Source organism: Centropristis striata, chromosome 24, assembly GCF_030273125.1.
Source record: "Centropristis striata isolate RG_2023a ecotype Rhode Island chromosome 24, C.striata_1.0, whole genome shotgun sequence".
NCBI lineage: Eukaryota > Metazoa > Chordata > Actinopteri > Perciformes > Serranidae > Centropristis > Centropristis striata.
The window spans coordinates 18456896-18479903 of NC_081540.1; the positions used below are offsets into that span (position 1 = coordinate 18456896).

The 23008-nt window shown below is 38.7% G+C and overlaps 1 protein-coding gene across 1 annotated transcript in view; it reads right to left on the reverse strand.

Annotated features, from left to right (window-relative positions):
* Nucleotides 1-879: 879 nt before the first annotated feature.
* The window catches only part of nlgn4xa (neuroligin 4 X-linked a), a 134225-nt gene continuing 112096 nt past the window's right edge, over nucleotides 880-23008 (reverse strand). Inside the window, exons 5-6 of the mRNA XM_059327580.1 lie at nucleotides 15267-16056; nucleotides 880-3230 (exon numbers count right to left, since the gene is read on the reverse strand). Of these exons, the coding sequence (XP_059183563.1) occupies nucleotides 2336-3230; nucleotides 15267-16056 (1685 nt within the window). The 3' untranslated portion in view covers nucleotides 880-2335. The remainder of the gene's footprint in view (nucleotides 3231-15266; nucleotides 16057-23008) is intronic.

Genomic DNA, 23008 nt, shown 5'->3' on the forward strand with positions numbered 1-23008 from the left:
AACTATACAACGAAATTGAAATTAAGTGTTGAAATTGACAAATTGACCAATCACATTCACAACGGGAGCATGTCTATGTTCCCCGGGTCCTAACCCTCTTCTATGAGACCGGGGAACATAGGACCCTTTTTCCCCACTTTTCCCAAAAAGGGTCCTATGTTCCCCAGTCTGTTACTTTTTCCACCATTACTGCCAAATTCCATGGCAAATTAGGCCGAACCCTTACCCTTTTTTTCAGAAAAAGGGTCCTATGTTCCCCGGTATGTATTGTTACAGGGGAACATAGGACCCTTTTTGGGAAAAACAGGGAACATAAGACCCTTTTTGGGAAAAACAGGGAACATAGGAACTTTTTTGGGAAAACGGGGAACATAGGACCTTTTTGGGGGGGAAACGGGGAACATAGGAACTTTTTTGGGAAAAATTGAGAACATAGGACACTTTTTGGGAAAAACAGGGAACATAGGACCTTTTTGGGAAAAACGGGGAACATAGGAACTTTTTTGGGAAAAACAGGGAACATAGGACTTTTTTTGCGAAAAATGGGGTACATAGGACCTTTTTTTGGGGAAAAAACGGAGTACATAGGACCTTTGTGGGGGGAAAAACGAGGAACACAGGACCCTTCTTGGGAAAAACAGGGAACATAGGACCCTTTTTGGGAAAAACGGGGAACATAGGACCTTTTTTGGGAAAAACAGGGAACATAGGACCTTTATTTTAAAAAAGGGTCCTATGAGCGGGGGACATAGGACCCGGAGAACATAGGGATGACCCCTTCACACACATGCCCCACACAACCATCCAATCAAAACCAACAAAAACCTCCACGTCATTTTTTTCTTTTTTTTTTAGAAAATACTGTGATATTTTATTAAAAATGTTGCAGAAAAAGTTTATACAGGTGTCCAGCCAGAAATATCTCTATTATCACTTAAGGCAAAACCGCAAACAAAAATAAGACAAACTAAGGATTTTAAAACTCTACATTAAAACCCTTGTTATCTTGACTGGTTTAGGGACCAAATGGCAAGAATATATCTTTTATAGAATTTACAAATGTAGCTTAAAATCTTCAGGATGTACTTCCATTTTTTTTGTAATAGGATGCAAAACGGAAAGAGAGTTAATGGTTACTTTTGTTGTAATTTTATAATAATTAATATCATTAATATTTACACTCATTCACTTGCTTTTGTAACCCAAAATATCACAAGCCTGGCACAATACTTTACATATTGCTAGCATATGACAATTTGAAATATCTAACATATATTTCTTTACAAACATATCCAACTAATATTGATACAAAAAATTGCACTGCCTTTTTTTTTTATTTCTAAATAATACATTGCTGGTCACATTGTAAGCTCAGGCAGTGCTGAGATTGCAAGACAGAAAAAGCCCACAAAGAAAACTATTGGAAGCATAACAGGATGACAGCAGGTGATGGGATCCAGTCAGTCCTCATTCTCAGACAGAAGACGTGTCTGAAAATGGAGAGTAAAGCTGTTTTTTGGACATGCAGTGTCTAAAGAGTGGAAACAAAGCAACGCACGAGACAGCACTGTATGTGATGACCTGCAGACGCACAGTGTGCAACTCTCAAAAGATGGGATTGTGTTCGCATTTTGGTCGTTCTGTGGAAAAAGAATAATGAAACACAAGATGATCAGAAGAAGAATGAAGAATGTCTGAATATATTTACACGCACCTAAACAGAAAGCACAAGAAAAAAAACAAAAGATCTCAGCCAAAAAAAATCAAATAATAGAAGGAGCTCTTAATATATTTTTTCTTTTTTTCGATTTTTTAATTCCACGCACAACTATATACCTTTTTTCTTTCCTTTTTGTTTTTTTAACAAAGTTTTCATAAATACATTTCAGGCTGGGGTGTAGAATTCTGTGCCCAAGTCAGGTGTCTGATGCATGAAGGATCATGAAAAGATGTTTCAGACGTTCAGTTGTTGCTTTTCAACAAGGGTTGCCACTGTCTTCCTGTATTCATGGCACAAAAGCCTCTGCAAAAGCTTCTCTGTCACTTCATTTTTTATTGTAAGAATATTAATAGTCATCCCCTGGTTGCCTTTTCTTTTGGTAAAACTCTTCGAAAACCCTCTGTGAAGCTTAGCTCCGAGTAGAGTTATTACTATAGTAACATTCACTTTGAATATTTTCACTGGTTCATGATCAATTTATACTGTATATGCTTTTCAAGAAGGCGTGGTAGCAAAATAGCATCTACTGAGTCTGTGCTTCACACAGTCAGTCACTCGTATTTGCCTTGCGAGGTCAGTGGCTGATCCAGAGGAAATCCAGCGCCATCCTGTCTCCTATACCCGTGTGGTGGAGTGACCGTGGGGTAAGTTGGTACTGTTCTGGCTGCCACCAAAAGTATTGAAGTTGTGCAGAGGCTGCATGCCAGCCAGTGAGTTGGGGATCATGGTGATGGTGCTGGGCGTCATCAGGGGTATGTCGTCGGGCGAGCGGCGCAGGGTGAGGGTGTAGTCGGGCGGGCAAGTGAGGCGCAGCGTGTCGTGGGTCTGCATGGACTCGCACTCGTGGTGGTGCTCGTGCTCCAGCTGCTGCTGCTTCATCTGCAAAGACATGAGCTCCTCGCTCTGCAGGTGGGCCACGTCATTGGCGGTGGAGGGCGTGTTGGTCGGGGCGGAGTTTCGCTGCGGCGTGGGGACGCGCCGGTTGGACTCGTGCCGCCGCTTGTCTTTTTTGTAGTAGAGCGCGGCGAAGGCGAGGATGTTCAGAAAGAGCAGGGAGGCTCCGACTGCGATGGTGACGCTGAGCTCGGTGGAGTAGTCCCTCTTGGTCTCGATCACGACGGTCGACTCGTCGGTCAGGTCGCCGCTCTTGCGTTGGTCGGTGGTCTGCTTGGTGTTGGCGGGTGGCACCCCTGGATGGCGGGTGGTGGATGGCCAGTTGTTTTTACCAGGGAATCGTTTGGTGTAAGGGTAAGGGGTGGTGTCCTGCGGAGGTATTTTGGTGGTGGTGGATACGTATTGAAAGAATTCATTGATGTTATGGAGGTGTGGAACCAGCTCTAACCAGAAAGCCACCTTGGTAGCACGGTAGTGGTCTCGGACTCGCGGTTTGAGGCCGATGTGCAGGTAGAGCTGGTCTTTGGGGTTGTACTTGGTCCAGGCGACCTCCTCAAAACGGTTGGGTTTTGTGTGGATGAACTTTGTATCCTGTGGAACCGGCTGGTTTGGATCCCTGAAAGAGGAAAAGAGACAAAAATCAATAAATTGAAGTCAAATGACCAAACTTTGGATTCGGGGACCTTTCCTCATTATGACCCAGTAAACATGCATTAATGGGACATAGAATACAAGGAAACAAACTAAACATTACATTCACCTTCACCACCATTTAAACATAATGACCATATTTAAAACAGTTTTATGTGACTCTGTAAATGGGCCTTTCCTTCAAATACTGTTAAAGGTGCGTGATGATAAAGTTAAACCATTAAATTCACTTATCACTAATTTATGATACTTGTAGATGAGTCATTACCTCAAAAGTCAAAGCTCTCTTCTATTTTTCTGCTCTCTCTATTCAAAGCTAATGTGTTTCGAGGTGACTCTGAATGTGAATGCACAAGCTGACAAAACGTTCTGTGTCCTTTATACACCGATGACACATTTCCAGGTCTGTTGTCACATTTTCTTAATACTCAGTCTCACCCGGGGTGTTATTGTTCTGTAGTTTGGAATAAAGCTGCCTCTCTAGTGACTTTGTGGGAGCAATTTTATTAACTTTGGAGAGGTGAGGGGGAGTGAAGGCTAGACAACAACCTTGGAGCAGACACACTGGAGTGTTTGTGTATCTGTGTGTTGTTCGGTTGCTCTGTGTGTGTTGAGGGGTGTGTATTTGAATACTCAAGAGGAGGGACTCATCTTCAATCACACAATCCATTTTTGGGGCCACTAAGGAACACTGATGAACTACTGCCTCTGTATAACATTGCTAATGTTGCTGATGCACTGCATGGAGAGAGAGTGCAACATGCCATACCCTGAACACCACATCCCCATATCTGTGCCACAACATGTAGCCAAGGCTGAAACGCTAAAAATGTTAGCTTTAAGCATTTAAATGATTATTTTAGCACTCTGTGACTACCAGAGAGGACAGGTAAGCTATGTATTAGCAAGCTATGTGTTAGCAAGTTAATGTAAGCTACAATTGTTAGCCAGCTAAGGCACTTTCAAACATAATACTGCAGTTTTAATGTAGTGTTTAATAATGTAGTTAGCCTGGCTACATGGATTAGATATATGACTTCGTGACAGAATGCGCAGCACAGTAAGTAACATTAGGGATTCTGATATCCGACAGTTTTTACATTGTAACTGCTGATGCCTCACGTTTGTATATGTCTGTGTCCACTTTTGTTCTTTTAAATCTATCTCTAGCTAAAAAAAAAACGTTACATTTAAGCATTGTAAATGATTAGTTGTGTCACATCGCCTTGAGGTTGTGTCTTATTGTGTGTTCTGGTCTCGTTATTTCCTGCTTTATTTTGAAATAGTAACTCTCCTCTCGTTTTGGGTCACTTGCCCTTCCCCGTGTGTCATCTGTCTGATTGTCTCCCCTAATTACCGATTGTGTTCACCTGGTGCTCCCTTCCCTCCATGTGTTCCAATAGTCTGTGTTTTCCCTTGTCTTGTGCCAGTGTGTTTGACCCCGTCACCATACCAGCCAGTGTTCTTGTTTAGTTTTTAATAATGTAATTAGCCTGGATATATGGATGAGATATATGACTTAATATCCCGAATGTTACTTGTGCTGTCACTGAGCGTCAATATCCTACAGTTTGCACATTGTAACAGCTGATGCCTCACATTTGTATACGTCTATATCCACTTTTATTCTTTAAGAAACTCTTCTTTCGGTGCGTCAGCTTGGTAAAACTTGGTTATTGGTTCTTTACCATGCTAATTGTGCATTTCATCACACAGCAGCTTTTAGACATTTTTCTGTTATTTGCTAACAGATGGAATTGACAAGCAGGCTCCTTCTGTCAATACAAAGTCATTGGAGATCAATGGATTGTTTTCCCCTCTGATGCATTCTGTCTATCGCTGTGTTATTCTTGAGTGTGTTCACATTAGAAGGTGAAAAAATAAAGTTCAGCATACTTTAAAGAAGCAGTAGGCGAACTAAAAGTATTTTTTTAATGTGCTTTTCTTGGACACTTTTGTCCCACAATTCAATTCCCAAAGGAAGTAGAAGAACACCACAAAGCCAGTAATCATGAATATATAAAGAGAAGTGGACACAGTGGTGGAGGCAGGTTCTGCTTATTCTCTATGGAAGTTGCTCAAAAGTTCAACTTTCATGCATTAAATAAATACAAATGTCTTCTGCTGCTCTATTGTATTTTCGGCCCATAGGACTTAATGTTTAGCGCTGTGATAAAAACTATTTAATCTTCCATCTCTTCTCGATTTTGTCAATGTAATCAAACCCAATGGAATTCTGTTTGTGAAATTAACCATTTGACCCATGAAAAATAACATCCGTTGATGTACAGACGTTTGTTTTCCAATGTAAGTCCTATAGGAAAAGTCTTTCTTGGCCCAATGGCATCACGTGACACACCATGTTTCATATGACCAGATTCATATATCAAGCAATATTATGAGCCCAACCAGTTGTTTTTCAGGATAACCTTCCAAAGTAAATAAATGCTTTGAGTCAGAGAAATCAGCGGAGTTAAGACTCCTGCAGAGTCATCACATGGAACCCTATGGAGTCTGTTTGGTTGGTGTTGTTGGTTTGAAAGGATCTTAACTGGGCACAAAACAGGAGGTTGTCCAAGCAATAAAGGTCTTCTGGGAGACAAAGCTGACCCAAGAGTTCTAAAACAAAGCAATCACAGTTCCTAGAAGGTTGTTGAACTGATTGTGCTAAAACAAAAGAAGGGCTGAGAGGCAAGTAAATCTGCAGACTTCCACATACAAGCCATCTGCTAATGGCTCATTCTACCATTTGAAGATGCTTGTTAAAAGTACTTCATTGTATTTTTCCTTTGCATATTCATTTGTGAAAAAAAGAAGCAATTACAGACCCAGATGGGAGCGTGTCTATGTTCCCATCTTTGTATGAGATTTGGCAGTAATGGTGGAAAAAGTAACAGACCGAGGAACATAGGACCATTTTTGGGAAAAACAAGGAAAAAAGGTCTTATGTTCCCCGGTCTGTTACTTTTTCCACCATTACCGCCAAATTCCATGGCAAATTGGCCTATGTAGGCCTACGGGCTGTTTGACGCGCATATGCAAATAACCTAACCCTAAACCTAACGTAACCCTAACCCTAAAAGGAAAAAGCTAACCCTTTTTGGGGAAAAACAGGAAACATAGGACCTTTTTTCTAAAAAAAAAAGGATCTGGGGAATATAGGGATCACCCCACCCAGATGCTTTTCTTTTTACAAAATGTTGTTTGATATTAGGTGCTATTAGTTAGTGTGATTCAATTTAAATAGCCCTCATTTATTGAAACCAATCATCACCTAGAAAGGCACTCAGATAGCGCTTACCTACACAACGTCTTCTATAACATGCAAATCTACAAGTGCGACCACTACATATGTCAGGATATGCTGTATTTCCAAAACTATTAGAAGTTACTACCCCCGAGTGCTCCATAATGAGTTTTCTATGTGAAGTTTGAGAAGTTACATGTGCCCCAAAGGATCACTGGTACCTGTGAATGTGAACTTTCCTACCACCTGCTGGATTTTAATAGATGCCAAATACTAGTGATGTGCCAATGAAGCCTCATGAATCATTTTCTCTTTTTTCTGAGCCCACAAGATGTCACCCCATGTTCAACAAAGGACTAAAAGCACAAGAGCATCATCTAGTGGGCTCAGAAAATAGAGAAAATGCTTCATGAGGCTTTACTAGCACATCACTACCAAATACCATATATCGCATGAAAATTAAAAACAACTGATGCGTCCGCCCTGTGATTTAGATCTGTTCAAAAAAATTGATGGGCTCTTAGCTGGTCCATGCTTCAACCTTCCGCCAACTTTCGTGAAATTAGATTTTTTTTTTTTTTATTCAAACAGACCATAAATACAATGTTGCTAGCAGAGGTGAATATGTAATGGTAATTTTAGTAACCTGCAGTGAATCATGTTGCTCAACCTTCTTGTAAATTCCGGCATTTATGTATCAGTGTGTCAGCTGGCTGTAATATAAGCCCAATCACAAGCCCATTCATGCCTTCTATAGCCAGTTGGACCAAATCATTCCAGGAACTAATCCAACAACTAAAGTCGGGAGCTAAAAAGCCTAATCAGAAACTAAAAGTCCCCTTTGAGTATTTCTGTTTGCCTTTTCACCACATCTGAAAATGTCTACAGATTAGGGAAATTAGGCAAATAATTAATTGAAAACAACAGCAAGTTTTAAGACTTAACAAACACAATTATGTTCCTGAGATCCTTAAAGGCTTCCACATGCACAGCGCCGCATCCTAAACGTCCCGTTGTTATCCAGATTTCACAAAAGAAGAAAATAATCAGCGTTAGATAACTGACTGTTTTACATAAATTAACATTTGCCAGAATTGTAGGTGCAGAAAAAACTGTTACAGCATAAAGGAACAGTTAGTTATGTAATCAGCCAAGCTGCATCCTTAGGGCAAAAACACAACTTATATGTCTGGGTAACAGCATAAACCCTGAATTCAAAACGTATCATTTTAACTCATTTTAAATCTACAGCAATGCATCGTATTATATAAGGTAATCATATGGTGGTAGTGTGGCTGTGCTGTGAGGACCACGTACATTGTGGCAATGCAGAGGGGAAAAAATGCAAATGTAACAAATTTAGTCTAGTTGAAAGCATATTTCAAGTTGTAATTAAGTTGTGACGACGTCATTACTATTGTAATAGAGATCGAACTAATGGTGTATTTTGTAGGCCGAACAGGAAGTAGCATGTCATGGGGTCTGTTGAGAATTCTCCTATGGGATTTTGCATTGGAATTTGGATCATTGCAGAAAATAAGCTTTGTGGCAAACACACGTTTCTGATGCTAACGCATTTTGCTCAGCAGGATAATCTTCACAAATGAACACCACTTTTATGATGTTTGAAGCGTCGAGGCAGCCAAGAGAAGTTAAAAGGTGTCTTACAAGCTAACCAGCGGTTTTGACAAGGTAGCGAAACCATAGCCTTAAAAATTGTTTATTAACCTAATCTAAACTAGCTAATCGAGTTTGCAAGAGCATGAAAAACACGGCTAGAGGCGGTAAGGCGAGAGTTCTTGTCTGTGATGTTTAATGTCCTGGACATCCACTTCAGTCTCATTAAGCTACTTGTTAGCAACTGCCTTTTTAAGGACATGTTAAAACATCAAAATTCAATGGTGGAGGGATTTACTACCTTTTTTATGTTGTACTACAAAGCTTGAACATCTCTTCAGCTTGTGTTAGCCACAGACCTTATTCCAGGCAACAACCCATTCAAAATCCTCATTGACTTTAAGAGGTTAGACCCCAGGGTGCTAACATGCTAACTCACTTACTGGTTTAAGAAGTCATTCCTGTGGCGCCCTATAGTCTCTTTTAGTAATATGGACCCCAGGAAGAGTAGTTGTTGCCAAGGTAACAGCTATCTATTAAAGGTAGGTCAAACACATTCATCCAAAATATACACAGCCACACCTGTGCCTCTGCCTGAAGTGTTTCTCTGATGAAAAAGGCTGGCCATAATGCTAGGTCTGCCCTCCAACTGGTGGCTACATATGGAACTATACATAAGGCATGTGGTGAGCCTGTCATCTCACTACTAACATATGCTGGAACAATATGCCACTACCCAGCTACTGAATTTGGTGAAAAAAGAAAAGAAAATACAATGTTGGGGGGGTTGTATGCTCATTGAACTGCAAAATACATGTTCTGCTTGCATATGTTTCCATCAAGCATCCAATCTGCCGATAATAGCAGTGACTCTTGCCATAGGTTGGGGTACTAAATCTGTACTCCTCTCAGTCTGACAGGTGTATGAAAACAGAATTCACAGTTGCAATATGTGTCAGCAGAGTGGTGGAGCAGATGCTTTCATGTACTTGGATGAGCTGTAATGTATTCAGTGTTAGCGTGTAGTGTCTGCCACAGAGCATCTTCCACTGTTTGTGGAAAACAAGCTTGTATAGAGTGTTATATGACTAATCTTATACATAGAGTTAGAGCAGCACCTTTCAATTCTTTGACTATAATGGTCTATTATTGACTATTTCCTATGGAGAGGAGTGCAATATATCCTGTTGAGATTCATTCATTCATTCATTCATTGTCCTTATCGTCGGGCGGATTAGGACCAGATTTAGGAAGAACGGGGACACGCTGGACTAAAGCAAGTGTTTTCCACATGCTCTCTATCACCATAGGTTTAAATTTTTGGTAGGAGCCACTCCATCAAGATTGCAGATTGGAGATGGCAGCCATATAAAGTCTATGAGAACCAATATATCTTCCAAGCCACTTAAAAGGTCAATCTTGGTGTCAAAATATACATTTTCTGTTGGGAAATATAGATATACAAGATCTGACATGAGATGAAAACTTTCCCTCGATTTATTTGAGCAGTGTACATGGCAGCTAATCCGAACTCTCCCATAAACACAGATTCTAAACACTTTCAACTCAGGATTCCTGCTGCGGCACTTAAAGCAAGTTGCCTACCAGTCTGGGTAAAAATTAACATATCTATTTGATCAAATACGTATCTGGTGATATTCTCAATAGCTTGAAATGATTTTTTGACCCAGAAAATGTATATTTTGACACCAAGATTGACTTTCTAAGTGGCTTGGAAGATATATTGGTTCTCATAGACTTTATATGGCTGATATCTCCAATCCACAATCTTGATGAAATGGCTCCTACCAAAAATTGAAACCTATAGTGAAAGAGAGCACGTGGAAAAAATTGGTGCTTTTGTCAGACGGGTCCCCTTAATTTAGCTAAGCCGCCTGACTATCAACTACTTATCGAGATTCGGTCCACGAGGGGCTGGAGCCGATCCCAGCTAACATTGGACGAGAGGCGGGGTATACCCTGGGCGGGGTGACAGATCATCACAGGGCAGACACATTGACGCAGAAAACCATTCAAGCTCTCATTCACTTCTACGGGTATTATAGAGTCACCAATTAATCCTAAACTGTGTGTCTTTGGACTGTGGCACTCATAAAGACCAGCAGTGCCAAAATCAGATAAGCAGTGGTTGAGATATTTGACTTTTAGTCACTAAACCAGGGATGGGCAACTGGAGATGGGCACCCTCACTTGAGGTGGCCCTCGGTACAACTACATGCATTTGAGCATAAAATCTTAAAAGTGCAGTGTAAAAATGCACAAAATTACTTCTTGCAATTAATTTTGGTCTGCTGTTCTTGCACTTATTTGCCATATTTCAAAGTAAGTGGTTATTTTTATTTGCTTCAAACCTTTTGTATTCCTTTTTATACTGTTAAGCATGCATTTGAGCATGAAATATGTTAAGTTACTGCATTGTAAACCTATTTAAAATTGGAGATTCATCATATCTGGTTGAGTGCACGGTCCTATTTGTGGCCCCCTGCAGCATTTAAGTTGCCCATCCCTGCACAAGACTATATCAAATTCCACACTGCAAAAAAGGTGTGTCTAAAAACAAGATAAAAACACTAAATCTGAGGGAAATGATCTTGCTGCATGGACAGATAATTTCAATTGACAAGATTTCTTAAATTAAGATTATTAAATCTAGAAATAAGCATGTTGTACACTTAAAATAGGAAATTAACTCTTCGAGCAAGATAAATTATGAACCAAGTTTTTTTTTTTATCTTGGTAAGAAACAAATAATTGTCAGTGCACTCTGGTCGGGCCAGTTCATAACTGCTTGCAGCTTTAATTTATCTCTTTTGTACATTTTTTGTCATATTTGGTCATTTAGTGACCAAAAAAATGATGTAAAAAGACACAAAATGACCAAAAAAAGACACAAAAAAGACACAAAAGACAAAAAAAAGACAAACAAAAAGACACAAAAGATGTAAAATGACCAAAAAAGAAACAAAGGACCTAAAATCACCCAAAAAAGACACAAAAAGACAAAAAAAAAACACCAAAAAGACAAAAAACCCACCAGTAAACGACACAAAAAGTTTTTTTATCTTAGTAAGAAACAAATAATTGTCAGGTCACTCTGCTCGGGCCAGTTCATAACTGCTTGCAGCTTTAATTTATCTCTTTTGTACATTTTTTGTCATATTTGGTCATTTAGTGACCAAAAAATGATGTAAAAAGACACAAAATGACCAAAAAAGACACAAAAAAGACACAAAAAGACCAAAAAAGACAAACAAAAAGACACAAAAAAGACACAAAAAGACCAAAAAAGACAAACAAAAAGACACAAAAGATTTAAAATGACCAAAAAAGAAACAAAGGACCTAAAATCACCCAAAAAAAAAAGACACAAAACGACAAAAAAAAACCCACCAAAAGGACAAAAAACCCACCAAAAAACGACACAAAAAGTTTTTTTTATCTTGGTAAGAAACAAATAATTGTCAGGTCACTCTGCTCGGGCCAGTTCATCACTGCTTGCAGCTTTAAATTTATCTTGTTTTAAGAGTTAATTTCTTATTTTAAGCGTTCAACATGCTTATTTCTAGATTTATTCATTCATTCATTCATTACCATTAACCGCTTATCCGCAATCGGGTTGCGGGGGGCTGGAGCCTATCCCAGCTGACATTGGGCGAGAGGCGGGGTACACAGACAGTCACACTGTCATTCACACATACGGGCAATTTAGAGTCATCAATTAAACCTTAGTGCATGTTTTTGGACTGTGGGAGGAAGCCGGAGTACCTGGTGAGAATAAATCCTGTCAAGTGAAATTATCTGCCCATGCAGCAAGATCATTTCCCTCAGATTTAGTGTTTTTATCTTGTTTTTAGACAACATTTTTTTGCATTGTGTAGTTTAGTTATCTGATCGGTTTCATCCAACTTGACTAATAGATATAATTGGGTGTCGTCAACATAAAAAGACACACCTTTTTTGCAGTGCAAAATTCCTGGTTCCTACACTTCCCATCATGCAACTCAACATATTTCTGTTAGATATGTTGTGCATCAAAGGGTTAACAGAACCCGGCAAACTCAACAGTATACAAGTCAACTGATCCATGAGAACAGAAGCTTTCTGGGGAGAAAATTCCTCCATGCAGAACAGGAAGTGAAGAGGTTGATTTATCCGAATCGCTCTCCAAGCAGAGGGAAGCTTTACTTCCAGCTCAGGAAGGAGATTATTAATGAAAGAGAAGAAGAAATTAACTGTCTCCTTATTCCGATGGAGCGAGAGTCCGAGCTTGGTGGCAGGAACAAGACGATAAGATGGAAGCTGCCTTTAAAGAGCTGAATGAAAAGATTAAGACTGCCTTTGAGAACAGCTGGCAGGAGCTGAAGGCAGAGTGTGAGAGCCGGTGGAGCAGTAGGAGGAGAGCAGAATCATGAAGCGAGAGGAAACAGAAAGGGAAATGTGAGGAGCAGGTATGACAGCTGGAACTGGCGGTTGCCAGATTGGAGAGAGAAGTGGAGTCTCTAACCGAGAAGCATTTGTAAACACTGGTACCAACGAGTCATAAGGATAGCATGATGAACCATTGTGAACCGCACTGTGGCTCTATACCGGTGTAGGTACCAGATCGGCTCGGGCTCCTTCGTCTGCTGCTGATTACTTCACACAAAACGATATCTACAGTAAGACGACTGGGACAAACTAAGTAGCATTCCACTTATAGATAAATAGACAGACAGACAGGTGTGTGTGTGTGTTTGTGTGTGTGTATATATATAAGTATGTATAATATATATATATATATATATATATATATATATTCTATGTGTATACACAAATACACACACATAAGTGAAATGTAAGTATGTGTATGTATGTATGTATATATATATATATATATATCAGGGATGGGCAACTGGAGGCCCGGGGGCCGCATACGGCCTGCACCCTCACTTGAAGTGGCCCTCAGTACAAATACATGCATTTGAGCATGAAATCTTAAAAGTGCCGTATAAAGATGCACAAAATTACTTCTTGCAATTAATAAATTAATGTTGGTCTGCTGTTCTTGCACTGAAAAAAAAAAGAAATCACAGTAAGTGGTTATTTTTTATTTGCTTCAAACCTTTTGTATTCCTATTTATACAGTTATAAATGCATTTGAGCATGAAATATGTTAAGTTATTGCACTACTAACATATTTAAAAATTGCAGTTTCATCATATCTGGTGAAGTGCACGGTCCTATATGTGGCCCTGTGGTAGTGTCCATGAAAAATTGTGGCCCCCTCCAGCATTTAAGTTGCCCATTCCTGATATATATATATATATATATATATATATATATATATATATATATATATATATATATATATAATGTATATATATATATATAGATATAGATATATACTTGTAAGCTATTTTTCACTTATCTGTATGTGTATTTTCGTATATTTACACACATATCCAACAGAAACACAATTATTCTCATTTTATGTACATTTACAGGTTTAAATACTTAAAATCATGTTTTAACATTTTATAATCTTATCTTATTAACATGCCGAAGCATGCATAGGAGTTGCTATATTTTGTTTTTGGTGAACTTGGTGAACCAGATAGATGTCGATTCTTTACAAAATCATAGTCACGCTGAGATTGTTTGCACATATAAACGTTAAAAATAAACATTCTAGCATGAAACACAGCGGGAGAGTGGGGAAGATTTGTTAAAAATGTCTACTTTAACTCACTGCTTTATTGGAAGCACACTCAAAAAAAGCAAGTGAAAAGAGCCTTCTCAACATGTCTATGAGGGAGCCAATCCCCCCGACTAGGCATTGACTGGATGGAAGCCAAACAGAGAGCAGAGGAGGGAACGCTGCAGCCTATGAAGCTGAGCAAGACTTTATTTATTCAACTTAAAGTGAATTTTCAGTATGACTGGGCTGCAAACTCCCTGATACCTAATCTCAAGGTGTGTGAAACAAAAACGTGATCCAAATATAAACAGTGAGTAAATCCTCTCATCAAATCCAGCGTTGCTGCAGCACCGGGGGAGGATTTGACTTGTTTTATTAACCTCCACTTGATCTCTTTGACTCATGAGTTAATCATTAATACACTAATCATAACAAAAACCCTGTGTTGATACCTGACTCTAAATCTATCTTGGGGGTATCACATAGTTATTCTCTGTGGGGTTAAAGGTCGTTTTAGTTGTACATATCATCAGAGCGATCAGGGTGCAGTACACAAAGCCCAAAGGGAGCATTGTAATTTCCATAATTTTATGGATGAAAACATTGGTACCTTGAACCTTGCACGTATCGACAACGAAGAAACATCAAAACATAATCATTGTGAAGCAAGGTCGGATAGAATGGAGCATTTCTAAAATACAATTTCTAAGCAGATTATAGATGGTTGCTCTCAATGGATAGTCTGAAGAGGGTCATCCCTATGTTCCCCGGGTCCTATGTTCCCTTTTTTAGAAAAAAAAGGTCCTATGTTCCCTGTTTTTCCCAAAAAGGGGCTATGTTCCCCTGTAGCATAGGACCCTTATTCTGCAAAACGGTCCTATGTTCCCCACTGTTGCGGGGTTAGGGTTAGCTGGAGACCTGCAGGTTTGCCACCCCTGACCTAATCTTTCCTCGTCTAGGCCTATTTGCATATGCGCATCAAACAGCCCGAAGGCCTACATAGGCCTATTTGCCATGGAATTTGGCAGTAGTGGTGGAAAAAGTAAATGACTGGGAAACATAGGACCCTTTTTGGGAAAAGCGGGGAAAAAGGGTCCTATGTCCCCCAGTCTCATACAAAGAGGGGAACATAGGTGCCCCGCAACAGTGGGGAACATAGGACCCTTGTTGGGAAAAAACGGGGATCCTAGGACCTTTTTTTTTTTAAACATAGGTCCCGGGTAACAGAGGGATGACCCCCACAGCCTCCTACCAAAGGTCATTTTAATTTCGCTTATCTGTCAGTCATTACTTGGTCAGGGAAATGGCGGTGGACGAATTGCAGTGGACTGTGTAATACATAAATATAGCTTGTATTTCATTGCCAGTACACACAACCTATATTGACGGTTTTGACCGGAGAACAAACTGAAGTAATGACAAAGGAAGGAAACACTCACCCTGTTTTGGCAAAGTTAGTCCAGTAGGTCATGACCACAGCACTCAGCATCACATCGTTCTTGGAGAAGTTGCAGTTGAAGAGATCCGTTGGGCCGATCATTGGGATTCCAAACACATATGGTACTTCATCACCGTGGGCCGAGTCAGCCCAGCTGGGCTTCATGTCGCTCTGACAGTGGTGGTAGAAAGCGTAGAAGTAGGTGGGTGAGCCATACTGGGCGTGGAGGTCAGCTGTAGCCACTGCTGGTGCCACCCACTGGTGGTCAGTGAACAGAGCCACGAGGGTCTTGCGCCGGGTCTCTGGGTTCTCCTTGTCCGCCCAGTCTGTGTACATGAATTTGATGGTCTCGCGGAGAGTGTCCTTGCCCTCAGGGTAGCCATAGAGATGGTCCACGAAGTCCGACACAGCAAAGTCAAAGTCATTGGCGGACACCCCGTCCTCACTGTCAACGATGCCATCTACGAACTTAAACCCCTCGCCCTGATTGACCCCCAGCATGATGTCATAGTTGAGGAACTCCCCTTGCTCCATCAGGATCTGGGGGTCATCTGGGATGACGTCGCCATCGATCACAGGCCCGAAGGCGATGTGGTACTTCGCAGGTGTGATGTACTGCTCGATAAGCTCCTTGTAGTTCTTGTTCTGCAGGCACTCCACCAGGTCGATGGTGTCCAGCATGTTGCAGCCCACCTTCTCAGCCAGGGCTCGCGTGTACTTGGCAGGCTGGTAGTTGACCGCCCAGCTGGACAGGGCCGTGCCACTCTGGATGATAGCTTTCTGGAACAGATCTGAGATTGGAGTGGTGTTAGTAAAGCACACATGAACAAAAGCCTAGAAATAGACACAAGTGATTTAGTGTTAACAGTTTTTAGACAGAAATACAACATTTGGTCAGCAGTGGGTTTGAAGAGCAAGGACCACACCAGCATCTGAAGTTGTTCTAAAGTGACAAAAGTGACGTTTGCAGGTGTTGCAAACTAATGTCAGCAGTGGCCTTTTCCCTGGTTGATGTCTCAGAAGATCATACGACAAAACAGACAACATACTGATGCTTTAGCTAGTCTTGGAGCATTAGCAGTTCAGGGTCTCAAAACCATGCTACAATAAAAAATATTTAAAATTATTCTGCCATGTTTTTTTGGAATGTATCACACTAAGGTAATGTGGTAGAGTTTCAATATAATAATATATTGATAATTTAATAACAATTACTTTAAAACAATGTTTTTATTGATAAACCACAAAGGGAAGAGCCACTAGATGGCAGAAGGGAACTTACTACAACAACAGCTTGTGTTTCTTTGAGTTTAAAAAGTGCAACTGAATGCACAACAAAGTACTTTGTAAACCTAACTGGTAGTGGTAAGTGTTAATATTAATAGTAATAATAAAATTTCTGCATAAATTAAAGTTTTTGAGAAGTAGAGAGCATGCGACTGGATAAATAAAACTTGGATTATACTGCATGAATGATGGTTTGATATAATTGTGTATTTTGTGCTATAATTGTGCTGTCGTTTAATGCAGCCACAAATTTTCAATTCTTTAAAGATTTACTCAGTTTTCGGATTAATTGTTCACAGAGGAGCCATTCAAGAAAAACTTAACATTTCCAGGTGAATAACTGATGTGAAAATAATCATTTTAAGGCTGAAGTATTGATTTCAATCATTTTCAATTCATTTCATCCAATAAAAACACACACTGCACCACGAAGTACCTAGTAAACCTAACTCAAATTCTCATAACTTTTAAAACAAAATGTTCCCAAGCAGTGGTAATGGTGTCGAAATTGAAAGCTAATTTTAATCAATTACCAAAAATAAACTTTTAGACCAAACTTGAATTTGACAGCTCCAATCTCAGAAGGTCATACAACAAAACAAACAACATAATGACCCTTTAGCTAGTCTCTAGCGTTAGCAGTTCAGGGACTCAAAACCTGGATAGAACACATGTTAGTGATCAAGAAAAAGTACTGGGGTCTTTTAAAGGGATTTAATCATGTTGGCGAATGATTGTTCTCAGCAGTTTTAATGGCAACCCACTCATTAGATTATAACTTGTGTTACAGTTACGATTTTGCCACAAAGGGTCACTTCTTGCGTAGCATGAATATTCAATTGCATGGCACTTTGCCCAATACATTTGAATACTTCTCCTGCACAAGTAGAACTGTCCTCCAGATGGTTGGACTACAAGAAAGCTTGGGGTGTTCCCATACAAGATTCGGTCAGCAGTGGTTTTGAAATACAAGGACCACAGTAGCATCTAAAGTGATAAAAGTTACATTTGCGGTTGTTGCAAACTCATGTCAGCAGTGGCCTTTTCCCTGGTTGATGTCTGAGGCTTTTATGTGTGTCAGCAGCTGTCTGGCTGTTTGTTAGCAGGATTATCTGCCAGGTAACATTGCCGCTTTATGCAAATACAGGTTAAAATTAAATGATTTGGATTGCCTTTACTAAAGCAATCTCCATCTACCTATATAGAGAACTAATAGCAAAGGACAGGGCACAATTATAAAGTTTTCCTATTTGGCATATACAAGATCCATTTCAGAGAGTATTTTGTGTTTTATACCATATTAATAAATAGTTTAATCTATAAATATGACTAAAATAAGCCTAGTCAAACAGAATCCTTAAGCTCTATCTCTTGTCAGACCAGCATAAAAACATTTCAAGGCAAATAAAAGGATGATTCAGACTATTGACAATACATCCTTGTGTCCCTAATGAACAAACCGGAACAAAAAAGAGATTTGCTGTTTATATAGCAACAACACCTGAGGCAGTTTTCACATCCTGGAATATTGGTAGAAGTGCTTCACGGACTGCCAATCAGCAAGTAGGCCACAATACACTTGGAACAGTGGAGTTGTGTGTATTTTTTTGTTTCAGAGAGCGCTATTTATACTCATGCAAACACACAGTGGTGGTGACTCAACCAGGCCGACATGAAAAGTATGTTTTGAGCACACAGCAGACATTTCCCACAAGACCTGGTTAGCAGTATATGAGGTTTTACTGCTGTGCTGCTAGTCCAATGTAGTTAAAGTCATATGGTAATTTCAAAATTATACATATAGAGTGACTGAGGTTTTATTATCTTGGCGGGTGCTTATATGGGAAAAAAAATTCAAAACAAAAACTAACAAAAGCTTTCTCAGCTCTTTTTGTAGTAATAGATGTCCTTAATAACATACTAAAAGTTTACCAAAATCTGACCACTAGAAAGGTGTCATTTTCAAGATGGCGTCCAAGATGGGCAGGAAGTCACCAACACTAGGCAAAGCCATATGAGAAAGGAGAAATCTGTAATTACTGAAGGGAAACTGTAAAGTGTCTGTTGTTCGGGCTGGGCGATATAACGATATAAAATATATACTGATATATTTTTAAATGTGATATGGAATTAGACCATATCGCATATATCGATGTACTGTGATCCTTGGTCCAGGCAAGCTGCAGATTTTATTTAAGATATTTTTTTATTTAAATGTGCACTTTATGGAGCTTTGATTTTTTTTAAAAGGTACTCCTGTTGTTATATAGTATTTATGTTCACTTAAATAAACGGTTTCAATTAAACTACTTTTGACATGTGATATTTGGCTTTGACTTTGACTGAACATTTGCTTTCACTTAGCGTTAAAAAATATCGGGATCCATACCATATATCGATATTCAGCCTGAATATATTGGGATATGACTTTTGTTCCCTATCGCCCAGCCCTAGTGGTTGTAAATGTAATAAATAATATGAGTGAAGCTAATAAAGTTCAGTTTAATTTATGCATGTTATTGGTTTTTCAAAAATATATGCACTGTATATGACCTATGGCCATGTATTAACATGCATTTATTGTAAATATTTATTTGTATTCATTTAAATTGAGTTTTGACCAGTAATCCAAACCAGTGGTTCTCAAATGGGGTTAGGTGTACCTCTGTATACCCCTAGTATGAGTTCATAAAATGAATTTTATATTCAGTAGGCTATTTAATTTCCTGATCCTAAAAACCCAGAGTCTCCCCCATACCAGGATGGTTGGACCCAACCTATCATATGCCACCTGGCATCAACTGTCAATCACTTGAAAACTCAAAGATGGAGTCGTGGTTGAAGCGTAGCAGTTATAGTTTTAAATGGTTATATGCTCACTGTTTTTACTACATTAGTTTGAATCACTACATTTTAGTGATGAGAAATACTTGCAATAAATTTAGTCATGGATTATTAACATTTAAAATATTTGAAATAGCTTTTTTTTCAAATGTTTGAATTAAGTATGTGTTTATCAGTTCCAAACTTTAAAAAAATCAGACACGGATCTGCTTTGCCCTGGTTAGGGGGTACTTGGCTGAAAAAAACATTTCACAGGGGGTACATCATTGAAAAAAGGTTGAGAACCACTGGTCTAAACAATATTTGATCAAATAATCATCTATTGATATTCTCAATAGCTTTAATGCATTCATTGACCCAGAAAATGTAGATTTTGTCATCAACATTGACCTTCTAAGTGGCTTTGAAGGTATATGGGTTCTCATAGATTTTATACGGCTGCCATCTCTGATCTGCAATCTTGAAGAATTGGCTCCCATCAAAACTTATGGTGATGGAGAGAAATGTGGCGGATGTAGAAAAAATGTGTAGCTTTTGTCCAACGTGTCCCCTTTATTTAGCGCCGCCTCCTGACTAAAAGGAATAATGGTCATTTTAAAGACCTGGTGGCCGCTATTTTGAAAATGGGGCATTTCTTGGAGTCAGAAATAGGTAAACTTTTAGTATGTTTGAAGTACATTTGATACTACTGTAAACCTCTGAGAAACCTTTTGTTGGATTTTTTTTTAGGGTTAAACCATTTTTGCACCTGAGTTATTTTGCTATGTTTGCTGATGCACAAGCTGATGGTTCTTTATGGCAACTGAACAACAACAGAGCAAAAAACAGCATCACCAAGAAGTTTGTTGACTTTCTCCACCATGATTGCTGCTTATCAGAACACAATGACTTATCTAAATGTAAAGTAAGACAGGTTTATTCCCTCAAGTATATGGTGAAAAAAATGAAATAGACCTAATAGCTGCAAAACAAGACAAAAAGCAAATACAATTCCTCCAACTCTGATTGCCTACAAGGTAAACCCAACGGATTTCGACCAGAAAGCTAAAAAAAATGGTTGATTTTGTGGGTAGTCTGTATTTGTCGCACATGGAGAGGAAAATGGCCTGAGAACTACAGCAGCACTTTTTAAGATTCAATCCTCCCAAATCCTTTTCCCTTGACAGATGGGTCAGGCCACTGTCCTCGCTGGTGGCACGGAACTATTCATTTATGAAAGCCAGAAAAAAAAAGGCTGACCTTTTGACTCATCTATTTAAAACATACATTAATAATACATATAAATAAAGATGTTAATACTTTATGATAATCCAGAAGCCATTCATCCCTTCTCCTCTAATGCTTGTAGAGCGAGGCAGAATACACACTTGAATAAACACATACTTTGGTTCGTGCCACTGCATGTTGTCATCAAATATGATTAATCTGATATAAAGTCAAGAAACAGGATATTTTAATATCTGATGCTACCGAACTCAGTGCATTATTTTCAAAGTTTTCTTGTGATTATACAGAGTTTAATGAAGCTTAGCCGAAGTTCATAAAGGAAGACTCTTTGTGTTTCTCATTCATTTTCCCTCCATCTCTCTTCCAACCTCCAACCACCACCACCACCACCAGTGTTTGCATTGCATCTCTACTCCCTAAAAAAATTATGTTACATGGGGTCTTATTGCAAAAATACAAACATTTCCAAACTAAACTGATTTTATTTCACTCCTAAATGAAGTCTCTCCCTACTGAAATACAAATTAAATTATCTTTCATGTCTTGTATCAAAACACTACGTGTCAAAACAGATAAATCACAGAGGCACTGGGCAAAATATTTCTAAGGAAATATGCAGCCTAAAAATCAGAAAACAGGAAGTTAGTAGCTTCTTGATGCTACTATATAAAATATTTCATAAAGTTCAATTAAATGAATGAATAATTAAAAATATATGCACTGTACATGACCTATGGCCATGTATTTACATGTATTTATTGTAAATATTTATTGTATCTATTTACATTAAGGTTTGACCAGTAGTCTAAACAATATTTGATCAAATAATCATCTAGTGATATTCTCAATAGCTTACATGGATTCCTTAACCCAGAAAATGTAGATTTGGACACCAAGATTGACCTTCTGAGTGGCTTGGAAGATATATCTCTTCTCATAGATTTTATACGGCTGCCATCTCCGTTTCGCAATCTTGATGTAGTGGCTCCCATCAAACATTTAAACTGAAACTGAAGGGTACTTCCTACAACAGCAGCTTGAGTTTCTCTGAGTTTAAAAAGTGCAACTGAATGCACCACGAAGTACCTAGTAAACCTAACTCAAACTCTCATAACTTTTAAGACAAAATGTTCCCAAGCAGTGGTAATGGTGTCGAAATTGAAAGCTAATTTTAATAAATTACCAAAAAACACCTTTTAGACCGAACTTTAATTTGACAGCTCCAATCTCAGAAGGTAATACGACAAAACAAACAACATAATGACCCTTTAGCTGGTCTTGAAGAGTTAGCAGTTCAGGGACTCAAAACATGGATAGAACACATGTTAGTGATCAAAAAAAGCTAATGGGGTCATTTAAAGGGATTTAATCATGTTGGCGAATGATTGTTCTCAGCAGTTTTAATGGCAACCCACTCATTAGATTATAACTTGTGTTACAGTTACGATTTTGCCACAAAGGGTCACTTCTTGCGTAGCATGAATATTCATTTGCATGGCACTTTGCCCAATACATTTGAATACTTCTCCTGCACAAGTAGAACTGTCCTCCAGATGGTTAGACTACAAGAAAGCTTGGGGTGTTCCCATACAGAGATCTTGGATCCTGATTATCTATATAAGCCAAATTTATGACAGGCAGTTTAACCCCCTGGTGTTTGTTTTTTGCTGCATTTTTTCCCTTTTAGAGGCTGTAGCAGGCTCAATTTTCAGGCTATTTTGACCATTTTTGTCCAGTCTTGATATTAAAATACACTTATGGGACATAGATGAGCGTGGAAATTGACTTCAGAAAGCAATACATTAAAATTCTAAACCCTTATTCACCTTAAAAGGTTTAATTAATTGATTGATCAAGTCATTTTTTACTAGAACAACTTGAAACACACTGTAAAACATGTCTGTGGATTTTACAGTGGAAAAACTGCTAAACCATGACAATAAAAGTAAAAGTGTTTGTCACAAAAAATAAACTGTAATATATAGCCATAACTGTAATTTTTGCATTTATTTTTTGTAAAATTACTTTTTCTTAGTGTTAAATGCACTACCATATCTCTAACAAAGATATACTGATAATTAATGGTAAAATCTTTAATTTATGTGGCATTTATACAGTATTTTCTTGTCAATTATATGGCAGGACAGCGTTTCTTTTGATGGAAAAAGTTTTTATTTTTTACCATAAAATATGGATTAAAATGGCAATGTTAAATGTGAAATTTACAGTGCTAATATAATTTTACCGTAATATTAGAAAAGGTTGCACCATATTTATTACGGTAAACTTCTGGCAACTACAGCTGCCAGTTTACCGTAACACAACTGTTTTTTTTGTTTGTTTTTTTACAGTGCACCACTTCTATGTGGTATCTACTGTTGACCT